The sequence below is a fragment of the Dromiciops gliroides genome, chromosome 4 (assembly GCF_019393635.1).
Source record: "Dromiciops gliroides isolate mDroGli1 chromosome 4, mDroGli1.pri, whole genome shotgun sequence".
Classification (NCBI taxonomy): Eukaryota; Metazoa; Chordata; class Mammalia; order Microbiotheria; family Microbiotheriidae; genus Dromiciops; species Dromiciops gliroides.
In genome coordinates, this window is record NC_057864.1 from 134,899,740 (window position 1) to 134,915,488 (window position 15,749).

Below are 15,749 nucleotides of genomic sequence, written 5' to 3' on the forward strand. Positions count from 1 at the left end.
CAGAACTCTTCTACAGTAAGTATCCAGCAGGTGGCGTTATTCCAATCGTTACACCTGCAACATTAAATAGAGCATACTGAGCATTAGTATTCAGAAGATCTGTTAACCCATGTTGTTGCCCATGACTCACTTGATGTTTCTTAATTGTCCCCATTATTTGATTTCTTTTAAGCCAGATTGTTCTCTTTTGACTTCTGTGCTTCCTTTTCTTGGAAATATTATCATCTATAAGAGGACAATCCATCAATAATTTCCACTTCAGCAGATCTATGGAACAGATAATTAGAATATTGATAAATCTATTATGTTTATTTATGCTACGCATGGTACTGGCAACTAGACCAGGGCTTCTTAACTTTTTTTTTTACTGGCATTGGATCCCTTTGACATCTGAAGAAGCCAATAGATCCCTTCTCAGAATCATATTTTTTAATGTAAAAAGTGAAATGTATATAATTACAAAGGAAGCCAATATATGTTGAACTATTAGAAAAATATCTTTTTGAAAAGCAAGTTCATGGAAACCAGGTTAAGACCCTCTGAAACTCGAGGGAGCATAGACCTCTTGAAGTAGGTGGCCCTTGAGCTGACCCTTGATGGGACCTAGGGATTTTCTGAGGCAAAGGGAAGAAAGAATAGAGTCTAGACATGGTAGACAGTCTGTGCAAAGTCATGAGATGGAATGTGTAAAGAGGAAAACAAATAGACCATTTTAACTGACTTGTATGTGAAGGAGAAGAACGTGAGAAAAAAGCCTACAAGGATAGGTTGGAATCCATTTATGAAGGACTTTAAAAAAAAAACAACAAAAAACAATGTACCGGAGGAGTTTGTATTTTGTATTCCTAGAGGAAGAGGAGCTGGTGGAGCTTCTTGACCTGGTGATTGATATGGTCACCATGCTTTCAGAATTTCAATTTGGCCTCTTTGTGGAGGAGAGGGCAGGTAATGAGTGGCTGTATCTGTGGAGAAGAGACAGATGCAGGAGATGTCGGTGCTGTTATTACTCCCCATTTTGCAACTAAAGAAACTGATGCAAAGGTTAAGTGTCTTGATCAGCATCACACATTATTAAGTGTGTTCAGTCATGATTTGAACTGAGGTCTTCATGATTGCAGATCCAGCACTTTATCCACTGTGCCACCTAACTTCTTGTAAAGAGGTTTTTTTGGGGGGGAGAGGGGGACATATTATTTGTTCCCTTTATACCATTGAAATAATACCTTTATTTTTTATTTTATTTTATTTACTTTCTAGTAAATTTATTTTTCTGAATTTCTTGTAAATTTTTAATCTAATTTTCATCAGGTTTATAAAGCATCAGCATAATTTTTAAACTTTCTTTAAGAAAAGAACTTACCATATTTTATAAAAAGAAGGAAATTTTATTATTATCCTTTATTCTAAGCTGACTTTATCCTAAAGTTCCACCCTGATCAGAACATGTTTCACAGATTTTATTCCTTTGAATAAAAATGAAAAATATTTCAGGTATACCATGGATCTTAGAAAACACCTAAAAAGGGCTGCATTTTTCTTTCAAATAAATGTCAAAAAATGTACCCATGATTTTGACTTGATTTCCTTGGTTGGTACCTATGCTTATAGAGCATCTGTCAGTGTGATAAACTAGGAATATTAGAAGCCCATACTCTGCCCTTTATAAGCCTTATGATCTAGAGCAAATCACTTTTTGAGCCTCAGTTCCTTCATCTATAAAATAAAGGTATCTGCTTTACCAGACTTACATGGTTCATTTCAGATGAGATCATATTCATATATTTTGCAAACATAAGGCTTACGCCTTAAGTAACTCTAAATGTACATTAATAATGCCTTGAGAATCAGGGCCTATTCTTGAAGTTGAAAATAAAGGAAAGGCTTCTTGAGAGGAATTTTATAGTTCAGTGTTCCCTGTACAGCTAACTTCTCTTTCCAGATTTCAATACAAACTTAATCTAACATAAACTTAAAGTATTTTAAGCTTTCTGTCTAAACAATTCATTCATAGGTTGGCATAAGCTCATTAGTCTATAGCATCTGTCCTACATATTGATGGATATATATGTACACAGATATACACACATATACATATACATATATAATTTTAGGATCTTTTATTTATAGAGTTTTATGTGTGTCAAATCATTCTTAGTTTGGCCATTGGCCACCATGTACATATGTGCATATGCATTTCTATATGTTTTCTTTTAGGAGTACCCTAGTCCTAGATTTGTCCCTTTTATCTTGCATATTGGCATTGTCCTACAGCATTGAAGACCTTTTTTAATGGAGAGATGTAGAATCTTAGATTTAGAGGAGGAAGGAACCTTAAAAGTCATCTGGTCATTTCAGCCCCCTCCTTTTGCTGATGAAGGGCCTAGAAGCTCAGAGGAATGAAGTATCGCTAACAAAGGGTCCCACTGGTATTGAGCTAGCTTGGACACCTTGGACATCTGCTTCCAAATCCGGCTAGCTTTTCACTATATTCTACTACCTCCCATCTGGAGTGAAGCCAGTAACACCAGGGATCACATTTAAGATTGCTATAGTCATAGATTCAGGATCTGAAACTATTGTGGATTGTTTTTATTGTAGCTCCTTTTGAGTGTCAGAAAACCACAAAGATATAGCACTGTAAAAATGATCAGTTCATGTGTTTTTGAAATGAATTAGAGACCTCTTAGAAGAAAAAATCACACTTCCATGTAAATATGTTACATACTATAAAGAAGGGGGGAAATATGACTTCTGAGATGTTCCTATTTGTTGTGAATTCATAGTAAATGAGAATTTGCTTTGAGATCCAGATGCTGGGATCTATAATTTATGGACGCTAAAAAAGAGAGAGAATTTGTTAGATCTGAATGCCACAGTTCAAAGTGACCTTCTCTTTTGAGGAGTCTATGTCTATGATTTGATGAGTGTTTGTAGTTCTCTCAGCAATGGTAATAAGCAGCTTCTATGCAACACATAGCCTGCATGTTCTTTGGGTTCCCGAGACATAAAATGGCCTGTCCAGGGCCATATAGCCTGTAGCTTCTTGAACTGTAGGTTGCAGCCCCATATGGGGTCTTGTAACTGAATGTGGGAGTTGTAAAAAAAAACACAAGGCAACAGTAAAAAGTTATGTGTGCCTTCTTTATATGCCTACATACCTGGGGTCATGTAAAAATTTCTCAGGCAAAAAGGGATTACAAGTGGAAAAAGTTTAAGGATCCCTGATATAGCCAAAATGTGCAAAGGAGGGGCTTAAACCAAAGTCTTTCTGAAGTCAGCTCTCCAGTTGTCCTATGCTGCCCTTCCTATTTAACAACTCAGGACAAGTTTGCAAAGTAACCTTGTGACATAGATATGATTATTATGCCCATTTTCCAGATGAGGAAACTGAAGCACAGTTTGGTTAAGTGATTTGGCCACGGTCACAAAGGTAGTAAGTAAATGAAGTATGATTCACACTCCGATCTTTCTGATTACACGTCCAACATTATGCACAGTGCCACCGACTTGATCACCATTAATTATTTATATTAACTGACTTCCAAGTCTGATGTAACACTTTTGAGTCATTTGGTGACTAGAATGAAGGCAACTATCAGTATTCAAACTTGGTGTGGTTTCATACTATTAGAGTGTTTGAAATTAAAGATTTTTACTTCTCTGCTTCTAAAGTATTCCTCTTGTATGGATATATCTTTAGATGTTGCATAGTGTGGTTGCCCTGATGTTAAAGAATGGGAAATTCATGACACAAGATGTCTTATAAGATTACTTAAGAAAATTTTTGATGTGTCATTTATTTAGACTCAACACCTCAATACTGCAAAACTAGTAGAAAATGATTAAGTAATGAAAGACATTCTAAGTAAACTGTCTTGAGTGTTTCTCAAAACGTATTAGCTACATCTCTCCAAGAATCCAGGATCTCTCTGCCCCCCCCCCCCTTTTTTTTGGCGGGGCAGTGAGGGTTAAGTGACTTGCCCAGGGACACACAGCTAGTAAGTGTCAAGTGTCTGAGGCCGGGTTTGAACTCAGGTCCTTCTGAATCCAGGGCCGGTGCTTCATCCACTGCACCACCTAGCTACTCACTCTCTGCCCTCTTTTTAAAATAATTTTTACTGGGAGACTATGAAGATAGCCTGTCTACCTTCTCTTGGCCTGCATATTCACTTTCAACCTTCAAGATATTCATATAGAAGTTAATTCTTACATTTCGCTCATATAGATTTGGTGTACTCGTAATACTAGCTCTTCCCTTAATCTTGAAGGGAGAAGATGGCCTATTTTGTAGCCCCTCAATTCCTTTCCCTTTCTATTCCCCCATATTCATGGCTCTTCTGAGAATAGTCTGATTTCAGCTTTTTCATCGTCTCTTCACAAGTTCAGATAACACATTTAATGGTAGCAACAAAGTTATTCAGCCTGTAATTGTAAAGTAATGATACTGGTTTTCAAGGGTGATGTAGGAAATCAGTCTTGAGTGTATTATGATCATACCTTCTGTTGCCCAGATTAATAGTATCCATAGCAAATTTCATTCAATCATAACTTGATCTGCATTTGAATCATATTTTTCAAAGAATATATATATATCACAACTGTACAGCTATGCATAAGCAATACTATTAGTGTCAGCAACAGCAAACATTTATTAAGTATCTTCTGTGTATAAAGTACTTTGCTCTACCTAGGGGCACCGTTATGGAAGAAACAGTCTACTAAAAATCATTTTCTTGCCTGACTATGAGTTCTCCCACCATTTTTTGTTACTGTTGTTAAAATGATTTTTAAAAATTATTTATTTTCATTGTTTTCATTATTATTATTTAATTGCATTTATATTTTTATTATTTTAAATATTATAGTTTATTATATATCATATATTATATAAATCTAAAAGTTTGTTATTAAAATGAATAAATATTCATATGTTTCAACATAGAAATAATATGCACCATTGTAAGCCAGATACTGTTCTTTCGAAAGTGCCTTAAATCTTTTTTTTTTTTTTTTAAGTGAGGCAATTGGGGTTAAGTGACTTGCCCAGGGTCACACAGCTAGTAAGTGTTAAGTGTCTGAGGCCAGATTTGAACTCAGGTACTCCTGACTCCAGGGCCGGTGCTCTATCCACTTAAATCTTTTTTTGTTTGTTTTGTTTTTGTTTTTGTTTTGTTTTACAGGGCAATGGGGGTTAAGTGACTTGCCCAGGGTCACACAGCTAGTAAGTGTCAAGTGTCTGAGGCCGGATCTGAACTCAGGTACTCCTGAATTCAGGGCCAGTGCTTTATCTACTGCGCCACCTAGCTGCCCCCCACTTAAATCTTAATAAGAAAATTTCATTATTTCTGTTTCTAGTAGTTGTCTTTATTTTTTCTAACCAGTTTTTCAGCCCATTAATGACCTATATCTCACGTCAAACATGGTATATGTGTAACCAAGCTACATTTTGACTTGAACATTGGGGAGGGGGAGAGAAGGGGGAGAAAGAAATGGTTATTTTTTCAATTATGATGCTCAATGTATTCTGTTCTGAAAGGTACTTACTAATAGTTTGTTCAAGAGTAGATTATGACAGTCTCAATGAAACTTTCTTTGCTTATGTAGTTAATATTTACTTAACCTTCTTTCTTCCCTGATAGCCTTGGCGGAGGTCCAGATGATGCAAAAGAAATTATGAGGCACAGTTTCTTTGTTGGAATAAACTGGCAAGATGTATATGATAAAAAGGTAAGAAATTATTTATGGCAGAATGTTCTATTTTTGGCTAATATGCTGAAATGAATGTACAGCTAATGTGAAAGAATGCATACAATTTTATTAACTTGCAAATTAATGGTATTGATCATTTTGTAGCTCTAATTGAAATTGCCACTTAATTTGTCATCAATTCACTTTGCAGTTCATGATTTGGATGAGTTTCCAAATTTTTCTTCCCATAAATATGGTCAAAAAGTTGGTTTTCCTCTTGCTGATGTAAGAGGAGTTTGTTCATTAGCTCCTTTTTTGTTTTGATTTGGGGACCTCTGTGCATTTTGAAACATAAAGTAGCAACAGAATTAGATCTAATTACAAAACTTGCCTGTATTACCATCTATTTGTTATTCCTTATCTTTCAAGAACACTATCATCTTGGCTTAAACTTCAGCATCAGAGCAAGAGCTTGACTGCACTCAGCTGACTTCCATGTACTATTCATGAGGCTTCTTTTGGTTGTTTACAAGCCCAGACAAATTTATGTTAATATAGAGTTGCATTTTTCTCACTTAAACAGATATTTCTCCTTTGCTATGAATAATTTTTTTCCCATTTGGAAGGGAGAAATTGGTCCTCTTGTAACCCTTAGGGGTACAATCTTACTTCTAGAACATGGAGATTGAATTCCAGAAAATATTTTGTCTTCTTTGATGGGAGGATTCCCATTGATTTTGACATCTTGATTTATAGAAGTCTTTTTTTTAAATCTTAAAATTTAAGATTTAGCAGACCCTTTACAATTCTGATATAATTCTTTTATTACGTTTATTTCAAACTGCTGCCAGTTTTTCACCTTTTAAAACAACATCAACTAGTTATTTAACATGTAAATAAGTGTCTTTTATGTATTAAGAATTCTCATTTATTTTCACTTATAATAAAGATAGAGAGATGTTATCTATAATGAACACCCATATTGCCATAGTAAAGTCGCATCAAGGTATGTTAGTTTGTGTTATTGTAGGCAGTAAAAGATGCTGTGCTGGCCATCTTGTTCCCTATCCTTGGTAAAGTAAAGGCAAGCCACACAATAGGTATATATCATGAAGCTGTGCTCAAAAATGCTTTGTGACCAATACAAAACTCTTCCAACTGATAAAGCTATGTAGCTTTATAAGATCCTTTTCTAGTAGCTTCTGTGCACTATTGTGCTACCATTATGAAGTACATATAGGAATAGATGAAAGAGATTATGGAGTATTTTTTTTTAATTTTTTTTTTTTTTTTTAGTGAGGCAGTTGGGGTTAAGTGACTTGCCCAGGGTCACACAGCTAGTAAATGTTAAGTGTCTGAGGCTGGATTTGAACTCAGGTACTCCTGACTCCAGGGCCCATGCTCTATCCACTACGCCATCTAGCTGCCCCTGGAGTATTTTTTTTTCTGTTCAGAATTTTATTTTCCAAATTACATGTAAAAACAAATTTTGACATCAGTTTTTAAAAACTTTGTGTTCCTGGCAACTAGGTGGCACAGTGGTTAAAGTACTGGCCCTAGATTCAGGAGGACCTGAGTTCAAATCCAGTCTCAGACACTTGACACTTACCAGCTGTGTGACCCTGGGCAAGTCACTTAACCTTCATTGCCTCACACACACTAAAAAAAAAAAAAGGATACTACACAAATTAGAGGCAGCTAGGTGGCACAGTGGATAGAGCACTGGCCCTGGAGTCAGGAGGGCCTGAGTTCAAATCTGGCCTCAAGACACTTAACACTTACTAGCTGTGTGACCCAGGGCAAGTCACTTAACCCCATTTGCCTCACCAAAAACAAAACAAAACAAAATACAAACAAACTTTGTCTTCCAACCTTTCCCCCTGCCCCCAAGAACTCAAGCAATTCAATATAAGCTATATATGAGCAGTCATGGAAAACATCTCCACATTAGCTAGGTTATGAGAGAAAACAGACAAAAACAAAACTTCAGATTAAGAAACTAAAAAAAAAAATATGCTTCAGTCTGTTTTCAGACACCATCAGTTCTTTCTCTGTAGATGTATTGCAGTCTTCATAAGTCCTTCAGAGCTATATTGGATCACTGCATCACTGAAAATAACCATGTGCTTCCCAGCATATCATCTTACACTATTGCTTTTATTTTGTATATAGTACATTTCACTCTACTTCAGTTCATGTAGGTCTTTCCAGGTTTTCCTGATAGCAACCTGTTCATCATAACTTTTATATAGTACCTTAAACTTGACAAGGAATTTTCTTCACAATAGCCCAGCAAAGTAGGTACCATATGTTTTGCCATTATAATCAATCATCCTATTTCCTTCCCATGATACTTACTGTTTTCTATATTCTTTTACCCTATGCCTCCTCAAAAGTGTTTTGCTTCTGACTGCCCCCTACCCTGTTCTCCCCTCCCTTTTTTCGCTCTTCCCTCCTTATTCTCTTCCCTTCCTAACTTTCCTGTAGGGTTAAATAGATTATTTCTCCCAATTGGGTATGTATGTTATTCCCTCCTTGAGTCCATTCTGATGAGATTAAGATCTTTGAGCTAATTCTGTGTTTTAAATTTTCTTTCTTCCTTCCTCCCTCCTCAGCCCTCCCTATGAAATCAATAAATTCAATATGTCATACATGTGTTATGCAGAACATCTTCCCCTTCCTCGAAAGTGTTTTGTTTTTACTGCTCCCTCCCACAATCTGCCCTTCCTTCCTTCCCCTCTTCTCTACCACCCCCCTTATCTCCTTCCCCTCCCACTTTCCCTCAGGGCAAAATATATTACTATACCCACTTAAGTATGTATGTTATGAGCCATTTCTGATGATAGTAAGGTTCACTCACTACCCACACTTCTTCCTCCTCTTCCCCTTCCCTCCATAAGCTTTTTTCTTGTTTCCTTCATGTGAGCTACCTCTCCCCAATCCACCGCTCCCTTTCCCCCTCCTCCAATGCATTCCTCCTATGCCTCAACCCTATTTTAAAGATGTCATCATGGGTTAGCTAGGTGGCACAGTAAACAAAGCACCAGCCCTGGACCCAGGAGGCCCTAAGCTCAAATCTGGCCCCAGACAAAAGACACACCCCCCTGCTTGCCCCACAGAAAACAAGGATAAACAAAAAATAAATGCTTTACAGATAATCATCCCTTCATATTCAGTTCATACCTGTGTCCTCTGTCTAAGTGTATTCCTTTCAGTTTTCCTAATACTGAGAAAGTTCTTATGAGTTCCATTATCTTCCCCTGTAGGAATGTAAGCAGTTTAATTTTTTAATATACCTCATGATTTCTTTTTTCCTGTTTACCTTTTTATGCTTCTCTAGGTTCTTGTATTTGAACATCAAATTTTCTATTCAGTTCTGGTCTTTTCATCACAAATGCCTGAAAGTCCTCTTTTCATTGAAGTTCCATTTTTTCCTCTGAAAGATTACAATCAGTTTTGCTGGGTAGGTGATTCTTGGCTGTAGTCCCAGTTCCTTTGTCCTCTGGAATATATTCCATGCCCTCTGGTTCTTTAATGTAGATGCTGCTAGATCTTGTTTTATCCTTATTGTAGCTCCACAGTATTTTAATTCCTTTTCTCTAGCTGCTTGCAATATTTCCTCCTTGATCTGGGAGCTCTGGAACTTGGCTATAATATTCCTGGAGGTTTTCCTTTTGGGATATCTTTCAGGGGGTGATTGGTGGATTCTTTCAATTTCTATTTTACTTTCTGCTTCTAGAATATCAGGGTAATTTTCCCTGACAGTCTCTTGGAAAATTCTGTCTAAACTCTTATTTTGGTCATGGTTTTCAGGTAGTCCAGTGATTTTCAAATTATCTTTCCTGGATCTATTTTCCAGGTCAGCTGTTTTTTCCATGAAGATATTTCATATTGCCCTCTATTTTTTTAATTCATTTTGGATTTGCTTTATTGTGTCTTGGTTTCTCATAAAGTCAATAGCTTCCATTTGTTCAGTCCTAATTCTTAGGCAATCATTTTCTTCAGGGAGCTTTTGTATCTCCTTTTCCATTTGGCTTTTCAAGCTGTTGACTTTTTTCTCATGACTCTCCTGCTCTGCTCTCATTTCTCTTTCCATTCTTTCCTCCACCTCTCTAAGTCTTCCTTCTATCTTTCCTACTTTTTCTTCAAAGTCCCTTTTGAGCACTTCCATGGCTTGAGACCAATTAATATTTTTCTTGGAATCTTTGGATGTAGGGGCCCTAAAGTTGTTATCCTCTTCTGAGGGTACACCTTGATCTTCCTTGTTGCTAAAGAAACTTTCTCTAGTTTTTCTTTACTTGCTCATCTTACCCTCTTTTACTTGACTTTTAATTCCCTCTTACAGTGGGGCCCTACTTCCAAGCTACACTGTCCCAAGTTTCAGAGGGTCCTAGGTCTTTCAATTTGAGGGAGGGCAGGTTTTTCTCTTGCCTTATCTGTTCTCTGGTCTGAAGATAACCTCAGGCCAACCTGCTAATTGACCAACCAGCAAAACTTTTTGTGCTATGGTTCTTAGCTCTGCCAAGCCTGTGCTTCTCCCCGACCTGGGCCTCCTGCCACTCAAAATTTCTTTCTGGTTCCCTGCTAGGGTGGGATATCTGAATTCCTCCTTACGTCCTGCAGACACCCCTGTATTCCCCATCTCCCCCTCCCCCCAGCCAGCCATTCAGCCCTCTCACCCAACCATAAGTTTAGTTCCAGAAGACACTGGTGCTGCAGCTGATTTAGAGGCTTGTGGTAAGTTTCTCTGGTACAGCATTCCTGGGGTCTGTGTCAGTGCAGTCACGGGGTTGGACTCTTCTTGCAGCCCAGCCCAGCCTTCTCTAAGGTGTCTTCGGCTGGAAAATAATCTCTGCCCATCTTTTTGTGGGTTTTGCTGCTCTAGGTGTTGTTTTATTGCTGTTTTTGGAGTAATTGTGTCAGGAGCTCTGTGCATTTAATGTCTTTCTTCCGCCTTCTTCAATTATGGAATATTTTTAAGTAAGTCATTAAAACTCTAAAGATACTGAAGGTAGAGTTTAGTTCTGTGCCCAAGAAACCTTATTTGTGGTTTGAAATTTTCATCAATACACAAAGTTGAAAACTTTCATTGAGTTCTATTTTGTTGGCATATGTTGTCCAAATGATGAAAACTGAATCAAGGAATGTAGTATATCTTTAGGATGTACCATGTTTGGTAGCACTAATATGGCATCAGGTTTCAAAGCAAGGGTCTGTGTGACTCTGAATGTTGGGTCTGCCACAAATGCAAATATAAGTCCTTGAGTATTTTCATCATCACTAACTGTTTATATTATATGGCAAGTTGAGATAAGCACCAAGCAAGGTCTAGGAACAGAGCCAGAATACTAACATTGAAGTAAGCCCTACAGCAGCACAATATCACTGGACTATACTTGTTCAAAGTAAAGGTGACAGCAAACTACATAGGCATCTGGTGAATGTTGAATGCAAATAGAGGGATCATATACAGTAAATCTTTTTAAACTGTGGGTTGTGACCCCATATGGAGTAATTTAATGTAGGGGCCACAAAATTTTTTGCAGTAACTTTTTATATGTATACCTATTTTATATATACCTGGGGTTGTGTAAAAATTTCTTGGGCAGAAAGGGATTGTGAGTGGAAAAAGTTTAAGGACTGATAGAAGGAATTCTAGAAGGACCTACAGTTTAATAATGTGGCATAGTTCTATAGGGTCCCTTATTTGAGCATAGTCATTGGGTATTTGTAGGACAAAAAGATAAGGGCCCTGAATGTAGTAGCTTTATCTAATAGAACACCAGATTAAATGTAGACCTGAACTCTTGGCCAGGTTTTTCTGTAGTCAGACTCATGTCTGTGAAGGACAGCCACATTCTTAAAGTAGAGAATGGAGTCAGAGATAATGGAAAGTATGAGTGAAGGTTTTGGAGTAGCATTTCATTTTTCTGTAGTCAATAAGAAACTAAACCATAAAAAACTCTTATGACTTAAATAGCACATCGGTTTGATTTTGCTAATAAGAGATCTGTTTCTTGGTGTAAATTAGGCCCTTAAGTATGCAGTTAACTCTTTTAGATCATAGGATACTTTAGAGGTCCCATTTATAAAATCAATGGGTTAATTAATTTTATTCAAACAAATAATGATTGTGAGCTTTACCTCTCCCCAGATATTTATTTTATAAATAAGCTTGTTCATCTGTAAATTAGACCATATACTTCTTTATATCTCATTAAGCTAGCATTATATTAAGGTAATTAACTGGTTTTGTAGGTTTATTATGATGTGTTTAAGGGACACATTTATAGATTTCGCAAATAAATCTTGAAATCAGGGCCTCTCAATATTCACACCCATTTTTGACACCTCTTCATATCATATGGGGGGAGGAAAAGGAGACAGTTTTAAACACATTTAAATAATTTACCTGAGAAAATGCAAACATGCTCAAATAGATATGGAAAGATCTGAAAACATATACTGTAACATAGAGAGTTTTAACCCTATAATGTGCAGGAATCTTTCCCTGACAAGGGGCATGAGGAAGAGTAGCTCAGTCAACTTAACAAGGTTAAAAGATAGAGACCTTTGTTATAGTCTTGGAAATATATCTAAATTTTGAACACATGGGATATAAACAATATCCTGATCTGTGGTGCTTATTAGCAGACAGGAAAATTAAGATACAGCTATTACTCTAATAGTAGAATCACCACATCAAACTTAGTCCTTAAAAGAGAGTAGATAGGCCTGGGAAGTAGCTGAACTGAGAGCAAAATGTAGACATAGCCAGAACTGAAAGGAGTCATACACAGAAAACTTAGAACTCTGGGATCAGGGGTGAAGCCTCCACCCAACTCCCTATTGAATCTCTTGGCACCAAAGGTAACAGCCAAAGAAAAGCAGTGATAGGGGCAAGGGCCAGTTCAGTGTTGAGAGGGCTTGCAAAAGTCACTCTTTGGCTCAAACCCTACCCAGCATTTTTCTAGGAATGTCAGAATTTGAATTATGTTTAGGTACTTACAGAAAAAATAATAGGGCCCTTAGCCCTCTATCAATTGAGTAGGCTGACAGTTTTGTTGTATATAGGACAGCCTTTATTCTAGCCTACAGAAAATGCAAAACATAAAGAATTTGCGCTTGAGCTAATAAACAATCAAATTAATTCTTCTTTCCTCTTTAGTGAGCTCCTCATCCCTCCCTGAGAGCTAGCTATATAATACCCCAGAATTAATGGAAATTGTGACTTCCCTGGAAGCAAAATGTCAGGTTTTAAGGTTGATGGAAACAAGTGAGACCTGCCTGCCCTAAGAGACTTATATAATTTCCTAAACTTAAAGTATCACCTATGCCACAAAAGATAACTCATTACAGTGAGAAAGGACAAGGTTGACTTTTGCTTCCCAGTTAATAAGAATGATAATACATTGGAACCCCATTGCTGTGTCCTTTGCTGATCTTCCAACTCTGAAGTCATATAAAAACTGTTTCTCTTTTCTGCAAGAATCATGATTTAGGAAATCCTCTGCTGCATGGTTCTTCCTCTAGAAGCTCTTCTTACCACTCTGTCATTACCTCTTCCCAGTTTCTGTCTCTGTTAAGAAGTTCTATCACTGTTAGTCTGTGGCTGCCATTCTGTGGATGAGAGGTTTCCTCAGTGACTATAAATAGGGTCTTCAACCTCACCACAGACCTTTGAATACTCTGTGTATATCCCCTCTCTCAGCTTGGATTCTCTGTCTGTACTTAGTTCATTTGAGAGGCTTGACAAATCTGTTTGTTTCCTTTAAAAACTAAGTCCAAGGGTGCTACTCATCCTTAATTGACCTGCAAGGCTTTGAGCAAGGGTATTCTTGGTATTCCCCCCTACCCCAAGCAGTTATAATTGTTATGGCCCTCAGTACCTCATTTGAATGGCCCTGGGTACCCCAGATGTTTTGTGGGGTAAATCAAAAGTACTTTCTCCTTGAGAAATTAAACCAAAGGACAGACACACCTAACCAGTCTCCCCCACCCCTTGGGGAGATAAGATTGGATGTGGCTGCTGCCTTTGTGGCATGAGGAGCAGAGAGATGGCTTGAGAGATCCAGAGCTGCCCCTTACCCAACTTCCCCAGCCACCACCAGTGGGAGATGGTCCTCCCCCAATAGGGGAACTTTCCACAGTCAGATGATCACCTCATTGGACCACCATTGGACCTCTATAAAAGTATCTGCCTGTCTCCTGCTCGAGGAGATAGGTATCTCAGAGCCACTTCTCTGAGCTATGTCTTCTCCCCATGAGAAGAAGTCCAAAGATTTCTCTCTTAGTTTCCTTTCCCTAGCCCTAAATAAACTTTATTTTATTCTAATTGGATTTGTGTGCAAGAGGGTGGGGCAATGTGGGTTAAGTGACTTGCCCAGGGTCACACAGCTAGTGTCAAGTGTCTGAGCCTGGATTTGAACTCAGGTCCTCCTGAATAGAGTGCCGGGGCTTTATTCACTGCGCTACCTAGCTGCCTGGGTGGAATTCTTTCTTTATTTATTTTTAAAAATAAAAGTATTTTATTATTTTCCAGTTACATGTAGAGATAGTTTTCAAAATTTGTTTATATAAGATTTCCAATTTAAAATTTTTCTCCCTTCCACCCCCCCCCCCAGACAGCAGGTAATCTGATAATAGGATGGATATATATATATATATATATATATATATATATATATATATATATATATATATATGAAATAACATTAAACATATTTCTGCATTAGTCATAAGAGAAGAATCAGGGTAAAACAACAGCACCAAAAACAAAAGAAATAGTATAGTCCAATCAGCATCCATATTCCACAGTTCCTTTTTTTTTTTTTTCCCTGGATTTAGAGAGCCTTTTCCATCATGAGGCCTTTGGAACTCTCTTGTACCTTTGGATTGGTGAGAAGAATCTAGTCTGTCACAGTTGATTAACACATAATGTTGATGATACTGTGTATAATGTTCTTCTGGTTCTGTTCATCTCACTCATCATCAGTTCATGCAAGTCCTTCCAGGTTTCTCTGAATTCCTCCTGCTCATCGCTTCTTACAGCACAATAGAATTCCATTATATTCATATACCACAACTTGTTCAGCCACTCCCCAATTGATGGGCATCCCTTCAATTTCCAATTCCTTGCCACCACAAAAAGAGACAAACCCAGGAACTCTATGAACACAATTACAAAACACTTTTCACACAAATCAAATCAGATCTAAATAATTGGAAAGATATCAATTGCTTATGGATAGGCCAAGCTAATATAATAAAAATGACAATTCTACCTAAATTAATGTACTTATTCAGTGCCATACCAATCAGACTACCTAAAAATTATTTTACAGAGCTAGGAAGGTGGGTTGGCTGTACCAAATCTGAAGCTCTACTATAAAGCAGCAGTCATCAAAACTATCTGGTACTGGCTAAGAAATAGAGTGGAGGATCAATGGAATAGGCTAGGGAAAGTAGACACAGTAGTAAATGACATTAGTAATGTACTGTTTGATAAACCCAAAGACCCCAGCTCCTGGGATAGGAATTCAGTATTTGACAAAAAATGCTGGGAAAACTGGAAGATAGTATGGCAGAAATTAGGCATAGACCAACATCTGACACCTTATACTAAAATAAGGTCAAAATGGGTACATGATTTAGACATAAGAGGTGATACCATAGGTAAATTAGGAGAAGAAGGAATAGTCTACCTTTCAGATCTTTGGAAAGGAGATCAGTTTATGACCAAACAAGAGAGAATATTATGAAATGCAAAATGGATGATTTTGATTACATTAAATTAAAAAGGGTTTTTACAAACAGAAGCAGTGTATCCAAAATTAGAAGGGATGCAGAAAGCTGGGAAACAATTTTTATGGCCAGTACTTCTGATAAAGGCCTCATTTCTAAAATATATAGGGAACTAAATCAAATTTATAAGAATCCAAGTCATTCCCCAATTGAGAAATGGTCAAAGGATATTAATGGGCAGTTTTCTGATGAAGAAATCAAAGCTATCTATTGCCACATGAAAAAATGTTCTAAATCACTATTGATTAGAGAGATTC

The 15,749-nt window shown here is 37.3% G+C and overlaps 1 protein-coding gene across 4 annotated transcripts in view; it reads left to right on the forward strand.

Moving 5' to 3' along the window:
- AKT3 (AKT serine/threonine kinase 3) overlaps window positions 1–15,749 on the forward strand; it is a 388,701-nt gene that overhangs the window by 343,037 nt on the left and 29,915 nt on the right. For all 4 annotated transcript variants that reach the window (XM_044002303.1, XM_044002302.1, XM_044002305.1 and 1 more), the window contains one exon: window positions 5,640–5,727. In XM_044002303.1, coding sequence (XP_043858238.1) covers window positions 5,640–5,727 — 88 coding nt within the window. The remainder of the gene's footprint in view (window positions 1–5,639; window positions 5,728–15,749) is intronic.